The following is a 25776-nucleotide window of genomic DNA, read 5'->3' on the forward strand; positions in this document are numbered from 1 at the left end:
TCTACTGGAATTTCTTAAATGACCCTAAGGGTTATGGAACAAAAACGTCAAGTGGAAGACCCCCCAAAATTTTGCCAGCACTGAGCCAGAGGATCTAATTGGCTGTCCGTAAAGACTGCAGCCCCATAACCATCAGACGGCACCTGAAACTGAAGGGCTTCAAAAACAAAAAATATCTTCAAAGGCCGTGTCTTCTTGAACGCCACAGAACTGACCGTTTGAATGGTCCTGATGATTTCTAACGTTACTGGCATGAAAAGCAGATTCCACCTGAGATGTTTTCTACGCCCTACATTTCAGGGGGCGCCATGGTCTGGGGTGCTTTTTCCTTCAGTGGAACAACGGCACTTCAGGTGGTGCAGGGCCGTCAAACAGCTGCTGGTTATTTCTAAATGTTGTAGAGAGCATCTCTCATGACTGAGGGCCCTCGTCTGTATGATAACACCTGGGTTTTTTTTAACAGTGCTACAGTACACAGTGCCTGCAGGACAAGGGACTTTTTCAAGGAGAATAAAATCAGTCTTTTGGACCACTCTGCATGTTCCCCTGATCTAAATCTAATTGAGAACCTTCGGGTATGGATGACAGGGGAAGTTTACAAAAATGAACAACAGTTCCAGACAGTAGATGCCTTTTGTGCGGCCATCTTCACCACTTAGAGAAATATTCCCACTCATCTCATGGAAACTCTTGCATCAAGTATGATTTTTATTTATTTTTTTGCAATTTTTCAAGTGGTCTTAAACTTTTGATTGAGATTGTATGAAGGCTGATGCAAACATAAAAGTGTACTGTAGCTGAAGATAATACTGATTCTGAAAAAAGCAACATAATAGTCTTTACAACTATGCCAGTATTTATAATGCTGTAATAACTGCAAACTTTTACATATAATTTTCTTGGGGGAAGAGAGGCGAGAGAGGTCTCCAAAGGTTTTCAGCATCATTGCAACATTATTTTCTCTGAGCACAGTGTAGAAAGTGCAGAAAAAAAGCTTGCATGTGCTTTTGGTGTACAAAATATCCATGACAATAAGTTTGATTTTCGTTCTGGTTTCCATCATTAGTCAGGAATGGCATCTGATAGTCAATAGACTGAAATCATGCACAAAAAGGATGATTTGTCCAACAATCACTAAAGCAGAACACAAAAATGTGTTCTGCAAGTTGTGCGGTGCACAAGTTGTATCTGCATCATCACAGGTGTCATTTTTGGAGATGACCTTGAATATTGTGATATAATGTTTTATCGTGTATTGTCTACCACAACCTTTCATGTTATTTTTGATCATTTGACAAACAAATTGTATTTTAGTGTTTAGTAAATTAATCCCTGCTTGGCTTGATTTGCACATCGGTGTGCTGAGTCTAGACAAGTTCTGTGGCTTTGTTTATTTTAAATTTGTTTTTATTTGGTCTTATTCACAGGGTATGGTACTTTTGCCCCCAGCTACAAATGTACCATATCACCTGGACCAGTACTGCTTCTTTTTTATGTGTTATTGGTTGTGGTCAATCAACATATTGGCAGTTATTCAGATTCTCCACTGTGCTTTAGTGCCTCGGGGGGGGGGAACACAGTGATCATGTGGTGTGCAAACTGCTTCCTCCTTCTCAGAAAGTGACTCACCAAGAATGAGATTAGTCACAGATCCATATAGTTGTGTGTGTGCATGTGTTTATCTTTGAAGGCGGATTTCAGAGTATCAGACTGGAAAGCTTGAATACACAATCTGATGATCAGTATTTTTCCCCCAGAATACTGCTGCTGTTGTATTTTTACTCTGTTAGTCTAGATTGGTTTTTAGTTGGACTGTTGTCTTAACAGCCTTTGTGTGTAATTTGAATGTAATGTCCCTGACTGCCTGGGAGAGAGTACATTATGTAGGACTGAGCGTGCGGTGGAACACACAGTCCCTCGGCTGCCAGATGACGCTAATTCTCCTCTACTCTCCACCCCTGCCCACTCACATCCAAAAGCACTCCCAGGTCTTGAGACAGAGTGGGAACAAAAGATCTACAACAACAACAACAACAACAACAACAACAACAACAACAACAACAACAACAACAACAACAACAACACACACACAAAAACAAAACTGAAACAGTTTATGATTTTTATTGAATTCACATCAGTAGACGGTTCTTATTTTATATAGTACGCCATAATATACACTTTCTATGATCAATCATGAGTTAATGCATCTGATTGTGATATCTTTTTGGAAATAACATTTCTATTAACAGATAGAGAAACTGTTATGGTAAAATTCAGACAGTTCGTTTTTGGTTTTCATTTGAGTAGTGTTTCTTCTTTCGGTTGAGAGGAAAATTTGTGAGTTGGTGGAACTATGTCATAATACTCACTGAACTAACAGTTTGAAACCATAAAGGAAATTAAATCATGTGGTCAATTCTTATGCTGACAAAATCCCCAGTAGATTAGTCAATGATTTGCAGATCTAGGTGTATTTTACATTACGTCTGTTGCCGCCATGGTTACATATAGTCAGGGACAATTTACTTATCTACCTCAAAAATAGATACAAAGAAAAGTGAGAAAATAATAGAGCAAAAGAAAAGGCAAGAACTGTGCCAGGTTAAAAAGGTGCAATTTTCTGTGTCTGGGTAGTTCAGAGTAGGGCAGGGCAATATGGCCAAAAATATTTATCACGATATACATTTGAAAATTTGCAATAACGATATCACTGACGATATAATTGACGCAAGACAAAATACTTTACAACTCCGCAACTTTATTAGTGCAAAAAACCCCCCATCAATGTATTTTCACTTAAACAAGCAGCTGTTTTTTATGTGCATTAAAGCTATGTACAAATTTAACAGTGCAAATGCAAATTTCTTGCTGACAGTTTAACCAAAAGGCATTTCCAGTGGAAACTGACCGACATATTATACCTGGTTATGCTCAGGATATCCACAAAATTTAAAAAGAGGTTATCCACACACAATACGGTAATATTATGTTGAAGCACAGTACGTATCACTCCGCGAGGTTCCTGACTACGGTAGCCATAATGCTCCAACAATCCATCAAGCGGTGCGGCTTCGTAGCTTAGCAAAGTCGTACTAAAACATTTTTTGACAGATTTTTGAGCAGCATGTACCACATAAAAACAATTTGGTAATAAAAACGGCCTGCTTGCATGCTCTACCAAAAAATGTGCTTTGGTGTGTATCTGATGGACGAAAGCCAAACCAGTTCCATACCACTGAAGTTGCACCATTTTTGGTTCATCTGTTTCATTCAACAATCCGCTTTCGCCCTTCTCATTCTCCGTTGCCGCCATGCTTTTTCCACCATGCGCGTATTAAAACAAAGGCACTGCACATGCGCGTTTACCCATATTCTATCGCGATATTTCATTTTCTTATCATTGCCTAACATTATTCCGGTATTACTGTGAACAGTATCCCTAGATCAGAGTATAATATCACAGTAACTCTCACATTGGACAAAACTCTAGTCACAACCCGTCCCCTCACCATGTGTGGATGGTGACTTGTATTTTTAAATAATTTCCCCCAGGGATCAATAAAGTATTCTGATTCTGATGGTGGTACGGGATAAGGAAGGGTGCAAATCCATATTAAACTGTATATGCATTTGTAACAATCATATGGTGTAGCTTATTAAGATGATACCATTAAGTTAAAGGAAGGGTACTTCTAACATTTGTTTATTACTTTTTAACCACGTTAGTTCATATGAGATTTATATATCCTGACAACATTAGAAGATGGCTTAAGAATGTCTGCCATATTGGACACGATACAACCACTCTTTGCTAAGGAAAAACATGCATTGCTGGCAATGCTTCTTGGAGTTTTCTAATTGTTGCTGGGTTGCAAAGAATGCAAAGAAAACTGAATAATTGCTTTGGTAGCCAGAAGACTTCCACAGTTGGCTGTTGTTATTAATTTTTGTCTGTAAATACTTGCTAACTGCTTGAAAAATTGTGACACGAACCAGAAATTAAAGTAAAAGTTAGACGTTTTGAAACATTGTTGCAATACTTTGAAGGCAAACCTTCTGCATTTCAGGGTTGAACTGCGCGTTTCACAGTCTATTTAAATATGAGGATTGTGTAGTCTTACTTTGAAGGCTTTTATAATTCTATAATCATTTGTACATTTAAACTAGCCAAAAGTATCTATATAACAAAGACTGGAAGCCAGGGAGAGCTTCAGTTTAATGTACATCTGCAACACCAGTTACTACTTTTGCTTTTTTCCATGTTACCAAGTCTGTCATAGCATTTAATTACAGTTAATACTAATTCTTCCCTATTATACCAAAGTAGATAAAGTATTTAACATATTCAGTTATGAAGGATCTTTAAAAACTACACCCCGCCAACAGTGTGTTCTGGTTCAAGGCCAGATTTTCTGAATGAAATCATCACTAACTAAACTTTGCGTTGAAATGTAAAATGTTATTGGCTGTGTAACAAAAATCATTAGTTTAGCAAAGACTTTGTTTATAGTTTTGCTAATTACTCTTCTTTTCTGTTTTTAGAGAGTCCAGTGAGGAGTGCAATGGGATCAGCAGTGCTCTGTCAGTGGAGTCTGTGCCGGGGCCAAGATTAAACTGGTGTCCTGCCAACACCACTACCTCTACCCCTGCCCCTGCTTCAGCTCCAGGGCCCGAGCCCAGGTCCTGCCTTATCAGAATGGGTGACGGCCTGGACACAGCGCAGATGTCGGGCAGCAGCAGCAGCCAGGGGCAGGTTCAGCAACAGTGTAACCCCCCACCCCCAGAATACATCAATCCCAACAGGCCAAAGCGCCAGACCAATCAGCTACAGTACCTGCTGAAAGTGGTTGTGAAAACCCTGTGGAAGCACCAGTTTGCCTGGCCTTTTCATGCACCAGTGGATGCATTGAAACTCAACCTGCCTGTAAGCTTTGTTTTAACATAAAATGCTTGATTTCTCTAAGATTTCATGGACCGAGTAGATGTCTCATAGATCAGCCCAGCTTCTACACAATCTAATGTCCTCTATTTACTTATTTGTACTTTTTTATGATTTATAAATGCAGACAAACTGACTAGAGCTGTTCTCTGCATGTATATGCAAGATTGAGAATAGCAGGGCTCTTTTTTTCTATTTCTATTTTATCATTTAGATTGTTGCATTTGTCATTGCACAGTATGAAGTCATATTAGATACACGCACATTATATCATCCTCAGCTGTTATAATCTGTAGTTAATGGAATTTAAATTTAATTTACAATTTTGGCTTCCACAAAACAATCAGAGCAAGATAACTGGCATTAAACAGTTACTGTGTTGTACGCTATTCTTTTGCTTTGCCTTTCAGCACACCACTCTCCTTTTGCACCTCTATAAAGATCTAAATTTAGTCCCCAGAAAACTGTGGCAGACTCATTTATGTTGATTTATTTATTTTGTTTTTCAATCTAATTACATTTATCATCCAATTGAAAAGCCATTTCTTTTTTTAAGTTTAATGAATCCACATTTTTTCCAAGCCCTGAGTAATCATGTTTAATGATATGCATCTCGCTATATAAAATCCAATCCATTATTATTATTATTATTATTATTATTATTAATTATCAGTCATCTCTCAAGCCACAATAATGAAATGTTTGCCAGAAATTGAACATTTATTGAACCTTCTGACATTTTTTAAAATTAGTTAAATAAAAATTTTTTGTTTGTGCAATTTATTTTGGTTTTTCGTGATGGGGCTGACAATGATGATATAAAAGTGCCAAATATAATACAGGAGGTGTTAAGGGGTTCACTTTAGTAAAGAACCAGATTGCATTGAAGAGTTTCCACTTGAGTTTTTTCTGACCAACTTATTTGTAACATTTCAGGACTACTACACAATAATCAAAACCCCTATGGACATGGGAACAATCAAGAAAAGGCTTGAGAACAGTTACTACTGGAATGCCCAAGAATGTATCCAAGACTTCAACACGATGTTTACCAATTGCTACATATACAACAAGGTACATAGTTGTACAACAGAGCCTTATCAATATAACGTTGCAATAATTCTGAAGTTGTTCCACTTGAACTAAGACTGTTTTGCTCCCTTTGCAGCCTGGCGATGATATAGTGTTAATGGCTGAGGCTCTAGAGAAGGTTTTCCTCCAGAAAGTCTCAGAAATGCCACAGGAAGAAACTGAGATTGTTGTCATGACAGGAAAGGGACGTGGCCGAGGCCGGAGAGAGGGAGGTATGGGTCTCTAAAATTAATTTCTACCAGTTAGCATGTATTCCTAGTTTTTCCTCTTTAAGATTGTATATTTAGGGTTCTTTATTTATTTATTTCAGTTGAGTTATATTAAAGGATTGAGAAAATGCACCTTTTAAAAAGGCACTCAATGAATCAACATTTTTCTTTCCTCTGAGTAATCATGTTACCCCTATTTGACTTCAGTGTGGCTGCACATTTCGGTGTGCACATGGATAGGCATTTCTTTGGTCTACATTATTATAAAGACCAGAGAGAGTGTGCAAAACTCTGATATTTGTTTCTGATTCTATATGCAAGAAGAGTTTTTAATCTAAAACTTTCATGAGAAAACAACCGTTTTGTTCTTTCACATCCAGGTCTAAACTTGAAACCCGGGGCCATTATGGATCCTTTGTCAACAACTCCTCAAACACGTGGCCTATCAGCCCTCCCAACAGGGCTCCAAACTCGAGGACCAGTGCAGGGTCCGCCTTCACTACCTCCCCAGCCTTTGATGCAGGCCCTGGCAGGCCATGTGCCCCCAGCGTTATCCAGCCATGCACCACAGCTCGGAGCGCCATTCTCCCTGGGTCAGTCAGACTGCCCACCTCAAGTTCCTGTAATGACTTCTGTGCCTCCCCCTTCCCAGACCTCTCTTCCCCCAGCAACAATCCAGAGCACTGCCCCCATGCTGCAGACCTCCATGACCATGACCAAAGTGAGTGTACTTGACAAATGGATGAATGTTTGGGCATGAAGACTCATCTTTGACCATGCTTGGATCAGACATATGTAGATAAGATATAATAACTGCTTAATTCCCTTTCTTGTTTTACTGCTATCCAGCCAAGAAAGAGCCAAAAAAGGAAAGCAGACACTACAACGCCTACTGCAAATGACCAGCTGAGTGAGTCATCGCCAGCAGAATCTAAGTCTGGGAAGACACTACCCAGGCGAGAGAGTGCACGGCCTATGAAGATTAAAAAGGACGCTCCAGACTCTCAGCATCACATAGGCTTGGGGATGGGACTAAGCGGACCGAGTGGAGGTCATAGCCCCAAACCACAGGACCAGCTGGGGTATTGCGCCAGTCTGGTTAGAGAGATGCTGTCCAAGAAACATGCTGCTTATGCCTGGCCATTCTACAAACCAGTTGATGTGGATGCACTGGGACTACATGATTATCATGATATCATCAAACATCCAATGGACCTCAGCACCATTAAGGTGTGCAGAAAACACATATTTTCAGAGAAACTAAACAGGGGGCATTTTTTGATGGCAAGTAATTAATACCCTTGATGTATTTAATAGGCCAAGCTGGAGAACAGGCAATACCGGGATCCCCAGGAGTTTGCTGCTGATGTGCGATTAATGTTTTCCAACTGCTACAAATATAATCCTCCAGACCATGAGGTGGTAGCCATGGCTCGCAAACTACAGGTACGTACATGCTATTGTTACATTTTTTAAAAAGATGCAAGGCAAAAAGTTGATCTATGTAGAGTTTTACTAGCCTTAAAGTATCCAATATAAGGGGAGGCTGTTTTGCTGCCGTTCTGATCTCTGATTGCATTCTACTGAATTTAATTTTTTGTTTTGGAATTATTTGATTTATTTGCTAGTTTATACAGGGCTCCTCTGCAAAAAAAAAAAAAAGCAAATAAAAAATAACACTGCAATAAATCATCAAGTCTCACATGCTGCAGTTGAACAGGGAGCAGAAGTCATTAATATGTTAGTATCCTGCCCAACTAATGTATGTGTGTGTAAAACACCAATTTTGATAGTATGCTTGCTTCTTTTCATTTGTAGGATGTCTTTGAAATGCGCTTTGCCAAGATGCCAGATGAACCAGAGAGCAAGCCTTTAGTTTCTGCCCCAGCTCCTGCACTTCATCACCCTGCCCCTGTTAAGCCTCAGCCTCCTCTGGCCCACGTCGCCTCATCTTCGGACAGCTCCAGTGACTCATCCTCTGAGTCTGAGTCTTCCACTGATGACTCTGAAGAGGAAAGAGCCCAGAGGTTGGCAGAGTTACAGGAACAGGTCGGTTGTCTAAGAAAATTCAGTTGAGTTGTTGTCCACACCCTGAAAACTTTTGTTGACAACTGATCTAATTTCTGTATGCAGTTGAAGGCTGTCCACGAGCAGCTGGCTGCCCTCTCCCAACCACAAGCCAGCAAACCAAAGAGAAAAGAAAAGGAAAAGAAAGAGAAGAAAAAGGATAAGCATAAAAGGAAAGGAAGCATGCCTGTCGATGAGATCCAGGATGCTACACCTCTTTCGCAGCCGTCTAAGAAGATTAAGACCAGTAACAATAACAACAAAGAGATTGTTCCCAAGAAGAAACCCAGGTGAGTATTAAGCGGTCTCCTAAAGCTTGAACAAAACCTTTATAAAGCAGTCAGCCTGACATTTCACAATCTGTTAATTACCCTTTCTTCATTTTATATACAGCTTATTGTTATGTTTTCAATAAATGCCAAGAGGCTTGGTTATCCTATGACATTTATTACATAGTTTATCTTCTTATAAATTATGAGTCTTAATTGTTGATTGTTGTAATCCAGCTTATTAGGTAACTTTGAGTGGACAGTTTTATTCATGTTAAGAGTTTTAGTCTCCAGCTGTAACTGATTAGCTGTAGGTATGTATTTTCTGTTTTTACCATTTCGAAAAGGTGACTGATTTACTAGAGCTTAGTCAGCATTGGTAAATTTTTGTGTTTTGCCTCTGTAGCAAAAAGGAGACGATGAAACCTGCCAGCTTGCAGCCTGTTCCTAGTCTGGAAGATGACCTGGGAGCCACTCTGTCATCAGTTACAGGGGAAAAGTGCAAACCTATGACCTATGAGGAGAAGAGGCAGCTAAGCCTGGACATCAACAAGCTTCCTGGTGACAAGCTTGGCCGTGTAGTACACATTATCCAGTCCAGAGAGCCCTCACTCAAAAATTCAAACCCTGATGAGATTGAGATTGACTTTGAGACGCTAAAGCCTTCCACTCTGCGTGAACTAGAGAGATATGTGTCTTCCTGCCTCCGCAAGAAGAAAAGGGTTTCAGGTAAGCCAGTGTATGAATTATAGTAAAAACAAACATCGGAACCAACTCCAAATCTATTTTAAAAAAAAAACTTAGTCTTGACAGAAAACATTCAGAATTCTGCCATTTACTATCACTATGAAATCAGGAAATGTATGAACATGTGTATTGTTTTGTAGTTGATAAGACTATGGAGCCCATGGCTACCTCTAAAAAGACCGGATCTTCTTCAGACAGCAGTGGCTCCAGCTCAGACAGTGAAGTGGAGGTGCCAGGTGAGTTACTCCAGATATGAGCATTCAGATTTACATAATTTCCCCCCCCCAAAAAATAGAAAAGTATGAAATTTTTACGTTTGTACATGTTTATTTTCCCAGGAACGATAAAACAGCCGAAAAAGAAGAACCATGCTGTAAAGGAGGGGAAGGGGAAGACACATTCTCATATTCAGACTCTACCCGCTCAGGCTACACATCAGTCTCAAGCTGCAGGCCTTCAGTCCAGCAGTCAGATGAAGCAACAGCAGCACCATCACCACCACCAGCCATCTCCTGCAGGCTTCATGGCGCCCTCTGTTGCTCCTCTCGAGTCTTCTCAGTTACTGGAGTCGAGCTTTGACTCCCTGCCACCTTTTGGTCAGCCCATCATGCACATGTCCCACCACACAGGCAACGCGTCCTCGTCACCTGCACCTTCTCACCTCAACACTCATTCTGCTGGGCCAGTGTCCCCTGAGACACATCCTTTCCTCAACCAGCATTCCGTCCTCCCATCTCCAGGTAAGGTTTTATGCAGAGGCCAATTGTTTGATGACTCTAGTCCTGATAACTACCTAGGTTGCTATTGCTTTTGAAGCTACAACTGCATTTCTCCTCTACGGAATCCTATAGTTGTAATGCAGGTTACAAAATGACACTAGTTCACTTTTTTCCTATTAAACCTATGTTCCAATAGAGCACATATACTAAAAATTGTATTTTTGCCAACAAATTCACGCTAATAAAGTTTTGCGTCTTCTACCCTTAGCCTTACACAGTTCCATGCCTCAGCAGCCTTCTCGGCCCAGTCACAAGGCAGCCCCTCTTCATCCCAAACCCCCTCAGCAACCAGCGCCACCTCAGCAGCCGCAGCAACAGCAGCAGCCACCTCTGCAGCAGCTCCAGCCTCAGCCTCTGCCTCAGCCCCAGCCCCAGCCAACAGCACCACCACCACCGCCACAACAGCACCAACTCCCCTCACAGATTCTTCACTCTACTCAGCCTCTGCACCAGCGGCCTATATCCCCCCCAACACTCACACCCCAAGGCTTGTTGTCTTCTCAGCCACCCCAGATGCTGCTGGAGGATGATGAAGAGCCAGTGTCTACAACGCCAATTAACCAGTTATTCCTACCGCAGTTTCAGCAACCGCGTCAGACCCAGCAGGCTCGTCAGCAGCAGCAACAACCAGTACAGACTTCACTCCTGCAGTCTGTTCAGACACAATCTCAGCTTTCGTCTCAGACTACCTTGGCTCCTGCCCAGCACCCTGTTCAGTCCCAGGCTCAGTCAGCCCCGTCACATCAGACGCTGTCCCAACAGATGCCCTTACACCAGGCCCGCCACATGCAACATACTCAGCAGCAACAACAGCAACCACAACAGCAGCAAGTGAACTACCAACATTGTCCCATACTCCCTCCTCAGTCCCAGGGAACACAACACAAAGCGTCCATGCCCACCAATAAAACACAACAGATTATCCAGCAGCAGCAGCAAGAGCAGCCCTCCCCTCGCCCGACCAAGCCTGACCCTTATAACACAGGTTGGTCGAATGAAATAGGACAGAAATATATTTTGTTACCTGGATTTTTTTTTTCCCAAATGAATCATGTTTGCAGACATCTTATTTCCCTTTCTACTGTTTACAGGTCATATGAGAGACAACCCATCCCCTCTCATGATGAATTCTCCCCAACTTCCCCAGTATCCACCTGTGTCGCACCAGTCTCCGCCTCACAACATGCAGCCTAAAAAGGTGAGAACATTTCTGTCAGGTTGGCAACTGTTTTTAACTGAGGCAGAGTTCGAGGCTCGAATAAGGTCTGACTTTGATTCAATTTGATTGCCATGCAGCAAAGGGCCCCTGGGACCCAAGCTGTGTTAAAAGAGGAGAAACTTCCTCCATCACCAGTGATGAGAGGGGAGCCATTTAATCCTGCAATGAGACCAGATCATCATAAACATCCTGAGAGCAAGCCTTGTCAACCAAGCCACAGCCAACAGAGTAAGAGCTCCCTAACTACTTCTCCTTAATGTTTTCCCCCCAAAATGAAATTAAGAATTAAGAAACTGTGCAGGATATTGATTCTTCTTGTGTTGAGCAGATGTGAAGTCCATGGAAGGCTCGCGACCTGTCATCCGCTCCGCTGAGCCCAGTGGGCCACCCACCTCTTTGCAAGATAAGGAGAAGTTCAAGCAGGAGTCCAAGGCTCCTTCTGCCCCCAAAAAGGTACAGGTGGGTGCAAGAGTCAGTTTATAAAAGTAACTCATACCTCTATATACATCTGATTGTAGCCCAAAAGGATTCCACCTACCAGAATTTTTGATTTGATCTCTCTGTGTCTGTTCCTCAGGATGTGAAACTGAAGAATATGGGCTCGTGGGCCAGTTTGGCACAAAAATCCACGTCTACGCCCTTATCGGCAGTGAAATCCTCGAGTGACAGTTTTGAACAATTCCGTCGTGCTGCTCGGGAGAAAGAGGAGAGGGAGAAGGCCCTGAAGGCCCAAGCTGAGCAGGCAGAAAAAGACAGGCTACGCAGAGAGCAAGACAAACTACGGTGAGATCGTCAGTAACAAATACAAAAGGGGCAAAAAGCAGCAGTGATTGAGGAGATTTGTGTCCCGTAATTTTTGTATATCTGCTTGAAAAAGTCATGACAGAATAATATAAAGTATATTATAGTTAACTGTGTCTATAGCAATGTGCAGTCATTCAATGAATTTGAATGACTGCAAATATCTGTTTGAGCTGCTTGATGTTTAATACACAGTGTGAATTCCTGGATTTAAAGATATCGTATGCCCTCTTGTGGTCATATTCTGTGACTGCACCAGCCACAGAGATTAAAGTGTACTGAAAGGGCACAGTAGCAGAGGAAATTGATTTAAAAATGATCAGATCTGACAAGGTTATCATGGAATATCATTAATCGTGAGCCTGTCGACCCTCCACTTCTGTCTGATGTTTTTCATGCAAGAGGCCACTGAACGAGCTTTTAATTTTTCATCTATTGTAGATGTTGAACTGCTCATGAATTAGGAATAGTCCAGTAAATAATAAGGGTCCTAACACCCTCTTTTTAAAAATAAATACATTTTTGTAGTAATCTTTGTGATGATCCTGTTTTTGTGGGCTTTAAGTGTCCAGCAGGGCACCACATGTATATGTGAGGACATCGCTTATGTAGCCATGAACCCCCTTCAGCAACATGCTGAGCGTTTGACTGATGGCTGTTGCTCTGCTTTCCAGAGGTCGGGATGAAGAGGAGGTCATGGAGCAAAGCAGAAGGATGCACGATGAGCCTCGCAGACGTCTTGAGCAGCCACACATTCAAGCCCCGTCACAACAACAACATCAGCAGCAGCAACAGCAGCAGCAGCAGTCGGTGCAGCAGGAGTCCCAGCCTCCCGCCATTCAGCAGCCTCCTCAACCTCCCACACCGCCTCAGCTCACCACACAGAACCAGTTAGACCAAGAGAGAGAGAGGGCCCGCCTCCGAGAGCAAGAGAGAAGGAGGCGGGAAGCGGTGAGATGATTTTTCTAGGTTTAACCCTTCTGGGATCTGTGGGGCTATGTAAAACAAAAGGTAGTGAACTGTTTGAACATAAACAATAATGGCTGTTCTCTTCTCTCTCTACAGATGGCAGCGACTATTGACATGAATTTCCAAAGTGACTTAATGGCTATCTTTGAGGAGAACCTGTTTTGAGAAGAAGAGCAACTGAAACAAAACTGCAAAAAAGAAAGAAAAAAGAAAGAAAGGAAGAAAAAAAGATGTAAACCTCCTCTAAAGTAAGAATGTGGAGATCATGCAGCAGAGAGGGACACGGACTGTACGTATATGTGACGGGCCCTGTTGAGACTGAGTACAAACACTGGACGGGCGGTCACAGCTCGGTTTGCCCACGTGGACTGAACACACAAACATCACACGGGGACGAGTCGCTTAGTTTTGGATGTCGTTTTCCTGGATATTTAGCATTACCTGGCTGATATCGCGCAACAGGAAAAAAGCGGACCCCTGATGGCAGCGCTGCCTTTTTCACACTTGGTTTTTACAGTGTGCGCGTGTGTGTCTGTGGGTACAACGGTAACCACAAGCGTGAAGACATCCCACTGATAACGTTCAGACAGACTGCAGAGACACTGAGAGAACTGGCAGATGTCTGAGTTGGTGAAGAAGACTGATCTTTATGTGTTCTGTTTTGTTTCTTGTAAGTGAAAAGATTACATTTTTGTTTTGTTTTGGGGGTTTTTTTTCCCGGGGGGGGGGGGGGGGGGGGGGGTGCGCTACTTCCATACTGTAAATCATGTATATTTCTCAGCAGAGAAGGTACAGTTTGCCTTACACCTCTTTTTCCTAAACTGACCATTATCTTCTGTGGCCTGCACAAACGGACAAACAAACATTTGCAGACGAGGCGAGGAGCAGTGCAGACCTTTTTTCATTATCTAGTATCTACTGTAAAGAAGTATTTTCTTATACTACAATAACTGTTTATTTTGAATCTCTTTTCTTTCTTTTTTCCTTCCTCTTTGAATCTTCTCACCAACACACTCCGCCAGCTACTTCTATGCCAAACAACCCCTGATATCTTTTATGCTAAATTACTTGTCCTAAAACATTTGGTAGCTAGTTGAAGAAAAAAAAAAAAAAACTTTAAAAAAAATACCCTCAATATATGCATTATCATAGTTTCAGCAAGTATTTATCAAAGACAGAGTCAGTCAAGTTTTTTCCATCTTGCCTTTTATTTTTTAATTTAAAGCTACAGTAGGAAATCGGTAGCAGAAGAGGGAGAGAGTCCGGTCGTTTCTAAGCTTTAGTTCTGAGTTTTCACTACAAATGTCGCACCATCGTTTGTATTACACTTTTAGATACACTGTTGGAGAAGTTTTTCTGAGTGGCCGGTTCACAACAGTAACTACTGGGTCAGTCAAGCCCCCTTTTGTTCCCTCTGATGAAGCTGGGACTATCAGGGGAATTAGACAAACATCTTTCTGTAGCTGTTACTTCAATCAGGTTAGTAAAGTAGTAGACTGGAGAGAGCTCCCTGTTAGATTTTTCACATCGAATCGTCTTCTAGTTCACCGAGGGCACAGTGTCGACGGTATAAACTAAAAAGAAACAAGAAACGGAAAATGCTGAAAAAACAGTTTTGATTTCTATCTTTGTTCTTGTTTGATAAAATTGTGGATGTGACTCTTCTAATTATGTTCATGGAGACATTTGTTTGAGCGGGGATTGACTGAAATCCGAACACATCTCGTCCTCTCTACTTGTCTCTTATGGTGTTTTTTCTCCAGTGCCTGTATTGTATTGCAGTTCTCGTTGGCTTATATTACACTTTGACCGGGTTTAGAAAGGGGCGAGTCAGCAGTGGGCGGTGTAATATTTAAGTGGGGTGGGAGATTTTTTTGAAGGAGTTTGTGTATAAAAAACAAACAAAACAAAAAACACACAACAAGAAAAAAAGAAAGAAAGGGAAAAAAGAAAAAAGTAATAAAAAAGGAAAAGACAGCGTTTTATACTTTACCCGTTACCAATATTCGGGTTTTAAAGTTAGTTTTAGCTGGACTTCTATGAGTGTACACACCTGACAACTACTTTCTCAGTTTGTTCAATCAGCACATTTTAGATAGATCTGTTTCAATGTCACCACACTAGCGTTTGAGTCTGGTCTGTGAGTGTGATTGTAAATTTGGATGGCTGTATGAGTGTGTGTGTGTGTGTTTTCATTCTTTTCTCAGTGTGTGGTGCGGGAGGTCTGTTTCCCGATGTAGATAAGCAGTCTGTTAATGAGGAGAATAAAAAGATGGGTGAGTACTTCAGGAGAACTCGTTTCTGTGCTTGAGTCACATCTTTTAATTTCTATGAAGTCCACAATATATAACTATATAATTTTATTATTAGATTGGTTTTGAAAGGGTAAAAAACAAAATGTCATTCCTTTTTAGCCTTTTTTTCCCTTGTCATAATAACTGTTGGACATAACGTGCCATGAGTTTTACAGAGAATGTGCTGACCTGCAGCTCAGCCCAGAGTTTGCTTTATTCAGGTATCTTATTTTGTGTTACATTTGTTCTGTTTTGGGGGTTTTGTTCAGACATTTTCCTCGATTATCGTATGTGAGTGGTCTATCGAGGTCTCTGATTAAGTCTGTTATGATCATTAAATAAACTCATCTCTCTCTTTTTTTTAAATTTTTTTTTTTTTATAGAAAATAAAAAAATAAACAAAGATTTTCCCTTTCCAGTCTCTTTCTGTTTGAAATCTAATGGAGCTTGTGTGCAGCACAGTCTCAACTGGGAGCAGATAGTTGGGATTACTATGAAGAATGACAAATGTGTTGCTTTAATTTTCCCTAAACACAGACTAAATCAGCACGGGGCTCTGCTTATTTAGTCTCAAGAAAGCCCCAGTTTAAAAAATAATGCAATCTCCTGTAAATTTAAAAAATTGCATTTTTATATTGAGTTCTGCATCATACTTCACAGGTATGAACAAAAAGTCAAAAGTCAAAGAGACAGCTTTTGTAACATACCTGCAGAAAGCACGTATCAAAGTCAAGATTAGCACTTTGTACATGGGGCACAGCTAATCAGTCAGAAAACATTGGCTAAGCGGTTTTCTTACGGTTCTTGCTGTAATAATACATTCTTCAGACTGATAATGTATTATTTCAAGCTGTTTATTAATGTTGTCAAGTAGGAAAATATAGAAATTTAGGATGTCTTATTTTGAAGGTACTTGTCGGAAGTGATGTTATTGTATTATGTCTGACTTGACATCAAACTGGGCACAATGCCAAACGCCCTCTGGTGGTCACATTGGAAAATTTAGAGCGAGCGCATTGTGTAACAAGTCAGATTGAATACGTGTATAAGAATTGTTAATAAAGACTGAAGTTAATAAGGTCACGTCAGATGTTTACTAGAGGGGCATTACAAATAATTAACTGCGGGCTTGGCCCACATGCGCCGTTATAACTGCTTTTAGATTAGTCAAGATAGGAAAGGTCAATATCTATAATAATAATAATAATAATAATAATAATAAAGTTCACTGCCCTCTGGCGGTCAAAGGCAGGAACTACATTTCAACACGTCTTTTCGCCGTCAATACAAACTTATAAGGGACTAACATTTCTGAACCTAATTTAATGAAAAAGTATTAAGCATACTCATATGAAAGCGCCTAAATTAAATATGATTTTTAACTTATCAGGTTATATTTATTTATATTGCTGAGTACCTTTGGGCATTCTCTTTTAGCCCTCTCATTTATGCATGCTTTGGACAGGCACTACAATAGAAGTGCACAAGATTGTGACCCCGTGACTTTATTAGTTATTATACAATATTAATTTAAAACACAGATTCCCGAAGATATATCCAGCTACATTAATGGACGTTGCTCACACGCGAAGCTAATAACAGTTTGTTTTTCTTTGGGTTAATAAATAGTCCTTTACTAAAGTGAACGTTTACTGCCCTCTTGCGGTCAAAATGCGGAACTACTGCACTTATAAGCGTCAAGTTGCCGCAAATAACAATTTAAAACGTATATTTCCTGTAATTTCAAAATAACTGTAGCAAACAAACTGACGTGTTTAAAAAAATAACAGTAAAAACGTAAAGTAAGTAAAAAAAAGTAAAAAAAAAACTTGGCTAATTATTAGTTGTATCAATTTAACTGTTATTTATCAAGTTATATTTGTTACTTCTAAATCAATCAAAAATAGTGTCACACTTCTGTATAACATGATCATCAGTGATTTCCAGTTTGGGCTAAGTGAAAACTCTCCTCTTGCGGTCACATTATAAAAAGGAAACGTGCCATCACTTCCGCTAATTAATTTCAAAATAAAGTAGTACATTTAAAATTAAGTAAATATTACCCTTCGTTTCAGTCTATACATCTCTGTGCTTTAAATTGTCAGTGCGATTATTACATGAATTAGTAACAGTTGACCAGTTTACTGTAGCAGAGCTGCCATTTTCCCATCCAAATCAAGCAATACAGAGCTCTACTTGCGACTGAAAAACTCACCTCACACAACACATTGGTTTACTGTTATTATTATCCTTTTATTACAATACTTAAAAGTATAAAGATAGAAAATTAAAATAATTATAGTCACGTTACAGTCTTCAGAGGTTAATGAACGAAATACGCCACAGTATGCTTTTTTAATGTAGTGTAGCTCCACAAATGACCGCAAGAGGGACCAAATATTAAGTAATGCTATTTGATCACCTCTGTCAATAACAGAAATAAACTTCTACCACCGTGTTTGCTGTTTCAGATATTAAGTGAGATAGCATGTATTTATTACTGGTGTATCATTCATTTAATAAATAGCTTTACTTACTTATTAATATTACTCTACACGACTAGAACAGGAAATTTACTGTGTATTTATTAAAGATCAAGAGTATCTTACTACACTCATCTATACAGATCTCGGGATTTATCACAGGATCTGACTTGGACGTCGCTTTCCACATTTCTTTCAGCTGTTCGTTCAGCTCTTGGTATTGGGATTATCACATGTATTGCAACTGCCCTTTTCTTGTAGTCAATAGAAAAGAGACCACTGTGCCTTGCAGCAGCTGATTGAAGTCCAACCGGTGGTATTATCAACCTGCTTCAATTATGTTCCATAGGGTTTGCACGGCTTGCAACCTGGGTCCTGTCGGCATTGCTATACCCCCTCTTTATGTCAACCACCTCGTCTAATCTGCTGTTGATACATTTCATGCTTAGTCTTCCACAGCATTGCATTTTCCTCCTCCTGATCATCTGTTTTCTGCTATGTGAGATGCTCTCTTAACTCTGATGTGCATAAGGTGCATAAGATGCATAAAATCAACCAGTCAGGCTGTTTTCTTAATGAAAACTTTCTATCACTTCATGTTCCAGCTATTCCTCAAAAAACATGTTTTTGATATCATGCCATTTTGCCAGGCTTCCAGGTTCAGGGAGGTTTACAGCACAGAGTTTGGCTTCAGTGTCCGCCTTACTGTGGTCAGCTATATCAGAAAGAAAGGAAAGGTTGTTGTGATGATTAATATCAATGGTGGATAAAAATACCAGAAAGAAATAAACAGAACTGATCACATTCTACAACAAGGCCAAAGGAGGTGTAGACCCCATAGACCAAATATGTTGGCATCTACACTTGCAAATGTCACAATAGAGGCTGCCCATGGTGCTGTGGTACAACTGGACATCACCAGCCTGAATGCTTACACCTTTTTCATGGGTCAGCACCCTGAATTCAAGAATGGTATCACCAATGCAAGATAGGTCTTCCTCACTGCGCTCTCAAAAGAGCTTGTCACACCAAACATGAGAAGTCGACTGTAAGGTTGCACCCAACTGCAAACCCTGATCAGCGAAATGGTAAGTTGTGGGGTGACAAAAGCCACAACTCAGCCACAGGAAAAAAGCAGACAGGACTAACCAAATGCCATGTACCTGTGTGAAGTAATTACAGTCAGAAACAGACAGTGTCTCACAAGTGAAAAGAGAGAGAAACTGTATGGACAGTGACACACACACACACAAAGTGGATGCTGTTGGTTTGTCTCTTTTTGTCCCAATTTACAAAATGTTTTAAAAATGTAAAAATAGTGAAAAATACAAAATTAAAACAATGATTGATTCTTGTGTAGACCAACATATAATACAAATGATTCTTCTTAACCAAAAATGACACCAAATGAAAACAAAAACACACTGATTCTAGACATTTTTGACCCAGTGATGGAAACGTGCAGGGTCCAGCCATTCATGCATCTAAAGATTAACCTTCCACAGAGTTTCAGGGTGCTCAAAGGTGTATACATGCCTTGATATTTAGTTGCATCTCTCTCCACATAGTATCATTGGTGTGATCAAAAGCTATAACTCAATGTGACCGAGAATTTTGTATTTTTAGGGCAGTGTGTGTTTATGGCTGTATCAGAAATGTCATACTTTTTTGCAACTTGGTGAAAACATTAGGTCGTGGGAGAGAAATGCTGTCAGAAATCTGGTTTTGGTGATTTAAAGAGCAGCATCGTTGATTTGCTGGTGTTATTTTCAGTATCATCAGTCTGTATATGTAACATGGTTAGATTTAAACAATAAAAAGACTATTTATAAACATTTTTAAAAAAAAACAAAACGGGCCTAAAAAAAAAAAAATTTTTTTTTATAACAAAAAAAAAACCTCACACACATCTGAAAACACACAAGAGAACAAAAACACACACACATACAAAAATCCACATCTGAGACAAGAGTTGCACACTGTTAAAAACGAGAGATAAAAAACAGAGACACACTGTTCCACACCCTTTTTTTTCTTCCTAATGATTTTAAGTCCCAAAGCTATTAGAATTTACAACAGTGATGAGTCACTTTCATTTCTTGACCTGGAGCAACATTGTGTGGAGTACAGGAAAAATCACTCCGACTGCAATGCGTGACCGCGGCCACTGGAGGGCAGTAAACCTTCGCGATTCAACATTCACACTGTTCTAATACTGCAAAAATTAAATAACCATTAAATACAAATACTCTCAACAAATGTGCAGTACTCTGGTAATTTAGTCCACGTTATTAAAATTCTGTTGTTATCACTATAGTGATTTTTCCCTCAGTGTAAATGTCTTTCTATAGTCAGTACAAATTAAGAATTTGAACTCAGAAAGATGAGGGGGGGTTCTGCGTGTGTTTCTTCTGCATCACTGTTTCTAATTCGAGGTGCATTTTCTTTTGTATTCCTCACTGATAAAACTCCTCCAGCAGGTCCCAAAGCTATTTCAAATTTAGTTCATGTTTAGCCTTAAACAGAGTTTCTGTTGTCTGATTTTTCAAGCTGTACGTGGAGGCAGCACCGATACCTGTCTGTCAGGTCCAGCTGATCCTCATTCAAAAAGGCGTCGGCTTGAAAACGTGCGGTCGCCTGAACACTTAACAGTGAGAATAACCAGAGGGTCTTCTGTTTTCCTTTCAAATGGCACCCAACACCCCCTGTTTCATGTCGGACCTGTCTTGATGGAGGACACGCTAAGACGGACGGTAGGGTTTATGTCGTAATTTACTACAATTATTATATATTTTACATGTTAAAAGTCTACATGAGATTAAGTTGCACGAGCGGGTATTAGTGACACATAGGTCACTTCACTTCAGGTCTGAACAGGCTGTATTAACGGAAATGTCTTACTTTCCGACTTTTATCTCCTTTAACCCCAGCGGTCTCAGAAAGAGCACTGTTTTAGACTCTAGGCGCACACCTGAAACTCTAAATTCACAACGAAAGCCTTGCGTGTGCTCACAAAACCAGAATTTCTTGCGCATTTTCTTTCTTCAGATTTCTAAAGCCGCACGTACGCACGGTCTTACTGCTTTTGTAATACGTTTTACTATTAATGTTGTTTTGGATCATTGCACTTGGACGAGGCCAATTAACAATCCAATCCAGCCCTAAATCAATGCAGAGACGTCCATATTTTAACACTTGAGTCTAAAGTCACTGCTGGGTGTACCATGACTCAGATACGGGAATTATTTGTACAATCGTGTCAGGTGTTTTTACAACAAGTGATATGGGTGCAAAGAATCACTTTCAGTTCAGTCTTTGTAGAAGAATGTCTTTACCTCAGAAGTCACTTAACATGAATTATTCAAGCATAAAAAGGTCTCCAACTTGTGAGATGAACCAGTGTTGAGTCAACAGCAAAAAATAGCAAAATTGAGCAAATTCTAAGTTTGATCTGTAGCCATTTGTTATTAACAGCCTGTGGTGAAAACGCATAATTTGTTCTCGTTTCTTTAGTCGATGACAACAGAATTAGACAGGCAGAAAAGTAGTATATTCTTACACCAATAAGGTGATTCTTCCGTGTGTCCCTCAAAAAATGAGGAAACTAGATAAGTGTAGGACCAAAAAAGAAGGGGTCAAAACGAAACATAAAATGAACAGTATCTGAAAGTAATGTCCTTAAGAAATGGGAAAGACCTGACACAGGAGGGCCGCTGGTGTTTCAGTTGATCCATCAACTGTTCACTAAAGTCTCATCAGAAATGCTTTCGGTGGAAACGGGGAGAGCAGGATGAGGTCTGCCAAATTACACAAGAACTAAACCGAAAATCAGTGGCAACAGGCCTTATGAAGTGATGAATCCAAATTTTGCATTTTTTGGTTTAAATCCTTGTCAGCGTGTACACATGAGGTCAAGACAGAAGTACAACAGTGGGTGTCTTCAGCACTTTCTAAAATTCTAAAGCCATTTCCTTTCTGCATTTTAGTCTGTGGTGCTGGGGAGCTTGTCAAAATTGATGTAATTATGAACACAGACAGTACAGTCAGATTTTGATCCACCGTGGAATACTCTGGAAAGTGATGTCTCCATTTTTTCAGCGTTGCAGCAATCCAAAAAACAGTGGCAATGCAGTAAAAGCATATTTGGATAGGAAAAAGCTCCCCATTGGAACACTAGCAGACATGGATTGGCCTCCCCAGAGCCTGGACCTCAAACATTATTGAAACAGTGTGGGATCATCTAGACAGAGCACGGAACAAAAGGCAACCAACATCCAAAGAAGAGCTCTGTCCTTCAAGCAGCTTGGAGAAGTATTCCTGAAGTGTACTTGAGAGCCTGCCTAAGAGCGTTCCAGCTGTGCTGAAGAACAAAGGTTTTCATTCCAAACGTTGACTTCAAAGCTTGTTAGAATTGCTTAAACTCTGTTTTTTTTTTTTTTTTCATATACGAAATTTTTATGCATGTTTGCACACTTTCCAAGCAAAATATAAGCAAATGGGATGTGGCTCAAGACTGAAAAATTTCCTTGTTGACTCACTTCTTGTAGACAGCAGGTTAACATCTTGAACATGTACTTTGTGTCTGCAGATATGGCCACAGAGAGCATTGTGGAGAATACCTGTTACTACAACGAGAATGTCACCTTCTTCTACAAAGTGGTGAATAAGACGATCAGTACAGAATGGAATACACGGGACTATGTTGTCATTGGACTGGGCTTGACAGTATGTGTTATTGTACTCCTGGCCAACTTGCTGGTGATGATAGCCATTTTTATGAACCGCCGCTTTCACTTTCCTATCTACTATCTCCTGGGGAACATGGCTGCAGCAGACCTGTTTGCAGGTATTGCTTATACCAACCTGATGTTGCACACAGGCCCGTGGACTAGAACACTTACCAAGGAGCAGTGGTATATCCGCGGCGCTTTGATTGACATCAGCTTGACAGCCTCTGTGGCCAACCTCCTTGCTGTCGCTGTGGAGCGACACCAGACCATCATCACCATGCAGCTTCACAGCACTATGCCAAAGCGGCGTGTGGTGCTGCTGATAGTATGCATCTGGGCCACAGGTATCATCATGGGCCTGGTGCCGACATTTTGGAACTGTGAGTGTGATCTTAAGGACTGCTCCACCCTTGCGCCGCTCTACAGCCGCCGCTTCCTTATCTTCTGGGCAGTCCTCAACCTGCTCACGTTCTTCGTTATGGTGGCCGTGTATACTCGAATCTTTATCTACGTGAAGAACCAAAGTAAGAACACGTCTCAACAAGTCACAGAGATCCGACAGCAGACTGTTGTCAACCTGATGAAGACGATATCCATGGTCCTGGGTGAGGAGCTGTTTACTTTTCGGTCAAAGGGGAAGTTAGAATAGTTTCATTTCTAATAAGCTTGAAAATTTTAGCACTCTTAAATTACTAACGTACATGGTACAAAACTTTAACATACTGATAGTCGTTGGCGGCATTATTTTCAGATTTTTGCAGGAAAGCGTAGTGACTTTTATTGAATTTCACTTCATATGAACTTTCAGTATTGTTTTCTGTAGTAAAGCTGACTATTGTTGATGTGCTTTATCTCACTGATCTTAGTTATAATGCTTGGCGTGTGTACACCCAGTCATTTATCAACCAGTTTTGCAGCTCTTGTTTGTCAGATCATACCCGATTACTGCTGATCTTTTAAGCTGATAGATTGTTAGGATTTCCGAGTAAAACTGACATGGATTTATCGTCATAATACAACTTTTTCTTTAGGTGACTCATCTCCTGAGCATAAATGTGTTCTCTCTGGAAACTAGCCTTGAAATTAAGCAAGCAAGCTACCAGTATGACCCAAGAGACTCTGCTGTGTCATTACGTCCCATCTTTAAATAAAGTTTACTTCCAGTTCTTATCAACAGTTTGCATCTCTGCAGGTGCCTTTGTAATTTGCTGGACGCCTGGCCTCGTGACTCTCTTACTGGATGGACTGTTGGGTAAAGAGAGTCATGCCAACCGCTATGAGAAATACTGTTTGTTCATAGCTGAGTGCAACTCTCTGGTCAATCCTATCATCTATTCCCTACGGGACGACGAGATGCGGACGACGTTCAAGTGGATCCTGTGCTCTCTGTGTCGGAGAGGTGTTCATCAGCAGAGGCAACTTTCACTTGTCAAGAGGGGCACATCTCTGCGAGAGGTACCCTCACTTATTAGGGTGTTGACCCGGTGGTGCAGAATACAACCTGTGAAATGTAAACCTTAGACCAGGGGTGGCCAACTCCAGGCCTTGAGAGCCGGTGTCCTGCAGGTTTTAGATGTGTCCTATATCCATCACAGCTGATATAATGGCTAAATTACCTCCTCAACATGTCTTGACGTTCTCCAGAGGCCTGGTAATGATTTAGGTGTTTTGACCCAGGGTGACATCTAAAACCTGCAGGACACTGGCTCTCGAGGCCTGGAGTTGCCTGCCTTAGACCTTCAAAGCACTTTAAAAAAGGTACCCCAAAATAGTCTTTGGGGCATCTTTTTCAAACTTGAGATTATTCTTCATTGCTTCAGGTTTCATTTGTGTCTCTCACATTTCTTCACAATGAGTCATGAGAGCTTTCACTTTCCATATCTGCTCTATATGTAAGTGAACAATATGATGCATAAAAGTATTGTGTTTCCTGTCCTGGGCCTTGTTCCACAAAGCAGGTTCAGCAAAATCAGAGTGTAACATTGAGCTAAGAGGTTTGATCATAGTTGGTTCAATTCATTGTATGTTCATATGACAACCACTTTCTGATGCCAAGATTCACCATGGGAATGGGTAGAAGATGAGCCTCCATTTTTATTTCAATATCAGGGACGGCTTGAGGTTCAGTATCTTACCCAAGGATATATAGACTGGAGGAGTCGGGGATCAGGCCACCAACTCTCTGTGTGACATTGCCGAAAAACAAAAAAGTGATCAAGAGTCATCTGCTCAGTCCTCATTTACATAAGATTTACATTTTATTTTGAAATCTAATTATTTAGCTGTAACCTGTAGAAACTTGAGATAAAGATGTGGCTCAAACACATAAGATGCAGTTTAATGATATAGGACAGACCCAATAAGATTTTTTTTTTTTTCATTGATTTCTTATTTCCTTTAGGTTTTTTTAATTTTAGGTTTCCTTTGTGTAAATGTTGATGACGTTTACATTTCTGTGAATTTAACTGTATTTAAATCTACAAAGATACTATTTCCTTTCTGTAACCTGGATTTTAAAAAACTAAAGTACAAGACTGTCTTTAGTTCACACATCATCACCAACACAACATACGAGTCTTCACTGAACAGTATTTTGCCTCAAAAGCTTCATGCAGATTGGGGATGGGATTCAGAGAGAGCCTGCCAGTGAGCAGGTTAATTTCAGTCATTTACTCAAAACTGGTACTCTTCCCGAAACAGAAGACCAAGTGTTTGTCTCATCCAAGTATTAACAAACAAGAGTTTTCACTAAACCTGCTTCCTGGAAAAGGCCCCGATTAGATACAGAATTGTTTTGAATCTTTAAACACCACTGGGTAAAAGTGGTTAAAGGAAAGACTGAATTAAACTGCTAAATGTAAATTGAGTCCATTTTCACTATAAAATATTATACCTCTACCTTGAAATTCATAAGATATTTCTTCTGTGTCATGTTACCTTCAAATTATTTTCTTTCCTACAGGAAACACTTGGCTCTGGCCTGAAGTCAGAAGCCGAGGCCTTGTGTTAGGACGACATCAAGAAAGACAACGCCTGGTCAGTGACTAGGTTATAAACGGCAGATCAAAAATAATATAAGTAAGATGTATAGATCAGTTAATTCTTCTAGATATCAGCCAAATTCTGCAAAGCTCACTTTTCCATGTTTGCTTTTTGATACTGAATTAAAGGCTGAACA

General features: G+C 40.4%; 2 protein-coding genes across 4 annotated transcripts in view; both read left to right on the forward strand.

The window, feature by feature from the left end:
* Window positions 1–13792, forward strand: part of brd4 (bromodomain containing 4) — a 20409-nt gene extending 6617 nt beyond the window's left edge. Inside the window, exons 2-19 of one of the 2 annotated variants that reach the window (XM_005745339.2) lie at window positions 4543–4924; window positions 5876–6013; window positions 6108–6243; window positions 6621–6961; window positions 7090–7470; window positions 7558–7686; window positions 8059–8289; window positions 8374–8597; window positions 8983–9305; window positions 9464–9559; window positions 9662–10063; window positions 10311–11087; window positions 11194–11300; window positions 11399–11549; window positions 11650–11780; window positions 11899–12104; window positions 12797–13073; window positions 13188–13792. In XM_005745339.2, the coding sequence (XP_005745396.1) occupies window positions 4543–4924; window positions 5876–6013; window positions 6108–6243; window positions 6621–6961; window positions 7090–7470; window positions 7558–7686; window positions 8059–8289; window positions 8374–8597; window positions 8983–9305; window positions 9464–9559; window positions 9662–10063; window positions 10311–11087; window positions 11194–11300; window positions 11399–11549; window positions 11650–11780; window positions 11899–12104; window positions 12797–13073; window positions 13188–13256 (4501 nt within the window). In that variant the 3' untranslated portion in view covers window positions 13257–13792. The remainder of the gene's footprint in view (window positions 1–4542; window positions 4925–5875; window positions 6014–6107; window positions 6244–6620; window positions 6962–7089; window positions 7471–7557; window positions 7687–8058; window positions 8290–8373; window positions 8598–8982; window positions 9306–9463; window positions 9560–9661; window positions 10064–10310; window positions 11088–11193; window positions 11301–11398; window positions 11550–11649; window positions 11781–11898; window positions 12105–12796; window positions 13074–13187) is intronic. The other variant, XM_005745340.2, reaches the window with a different exon arrangement.
* Window positions 13793–20455: 6663 nt separating this feature from the next.
* lpar2a (lysophosphatidic acid receptor 2a) lies at window positions 20456–25770 on the forward strand. 2 transcript variants are annotated; one of them, XM_005745343.2, is made up of 5 exons: window positions 20456–20621; window positions 21967–22241; window positions 22457–23203; window positions 23791–24053; window positions 25561–25770. In XM_005745343.2, the coding sequence occupies exons 3-5, from the start codon at window positions 22459–22461 to the stop codon at window positions 25606–25608; spliced, it is 1056 nt and encodes a 351-aa protein (XP_005745400.1). In that variant the 5' UTR covers window positions 20456–20621; window positions 21967–22241; window positions 22457–22458; the 3' UTR covers window positions 25609–25770. The 2 variants fall into 2 exon arrangements, with proteins under 2 accessions (XP_005745400.1, XP_005745399.1); XM_005745342.2 differs by lacking the exon at window positions 21967–22241 and having other exon boundaries at window positions 20511–20621.
* The last annotated feature ends 6 nt before the right edge of the window (window positions 25771–25776 follow it).

Source organism: Pundamilia nyererei, unplaced genomic scaffold (genome assembly GCF_000239375.1).
Source record: "Pundamilia nyererei isolate P.nyererei 1_Seehausen unplaced genomic scaffold, PunNye1.0 scaffold00158, whole genome shotgun sequence".
NCBI classification, from domain to species: domain Eukaryota; kingdom Metazoa; phylum Chordata; class Actinopteri; order Cichliformes; family Cichlidae; genus Pundamilia; species Pundamilia nyererei.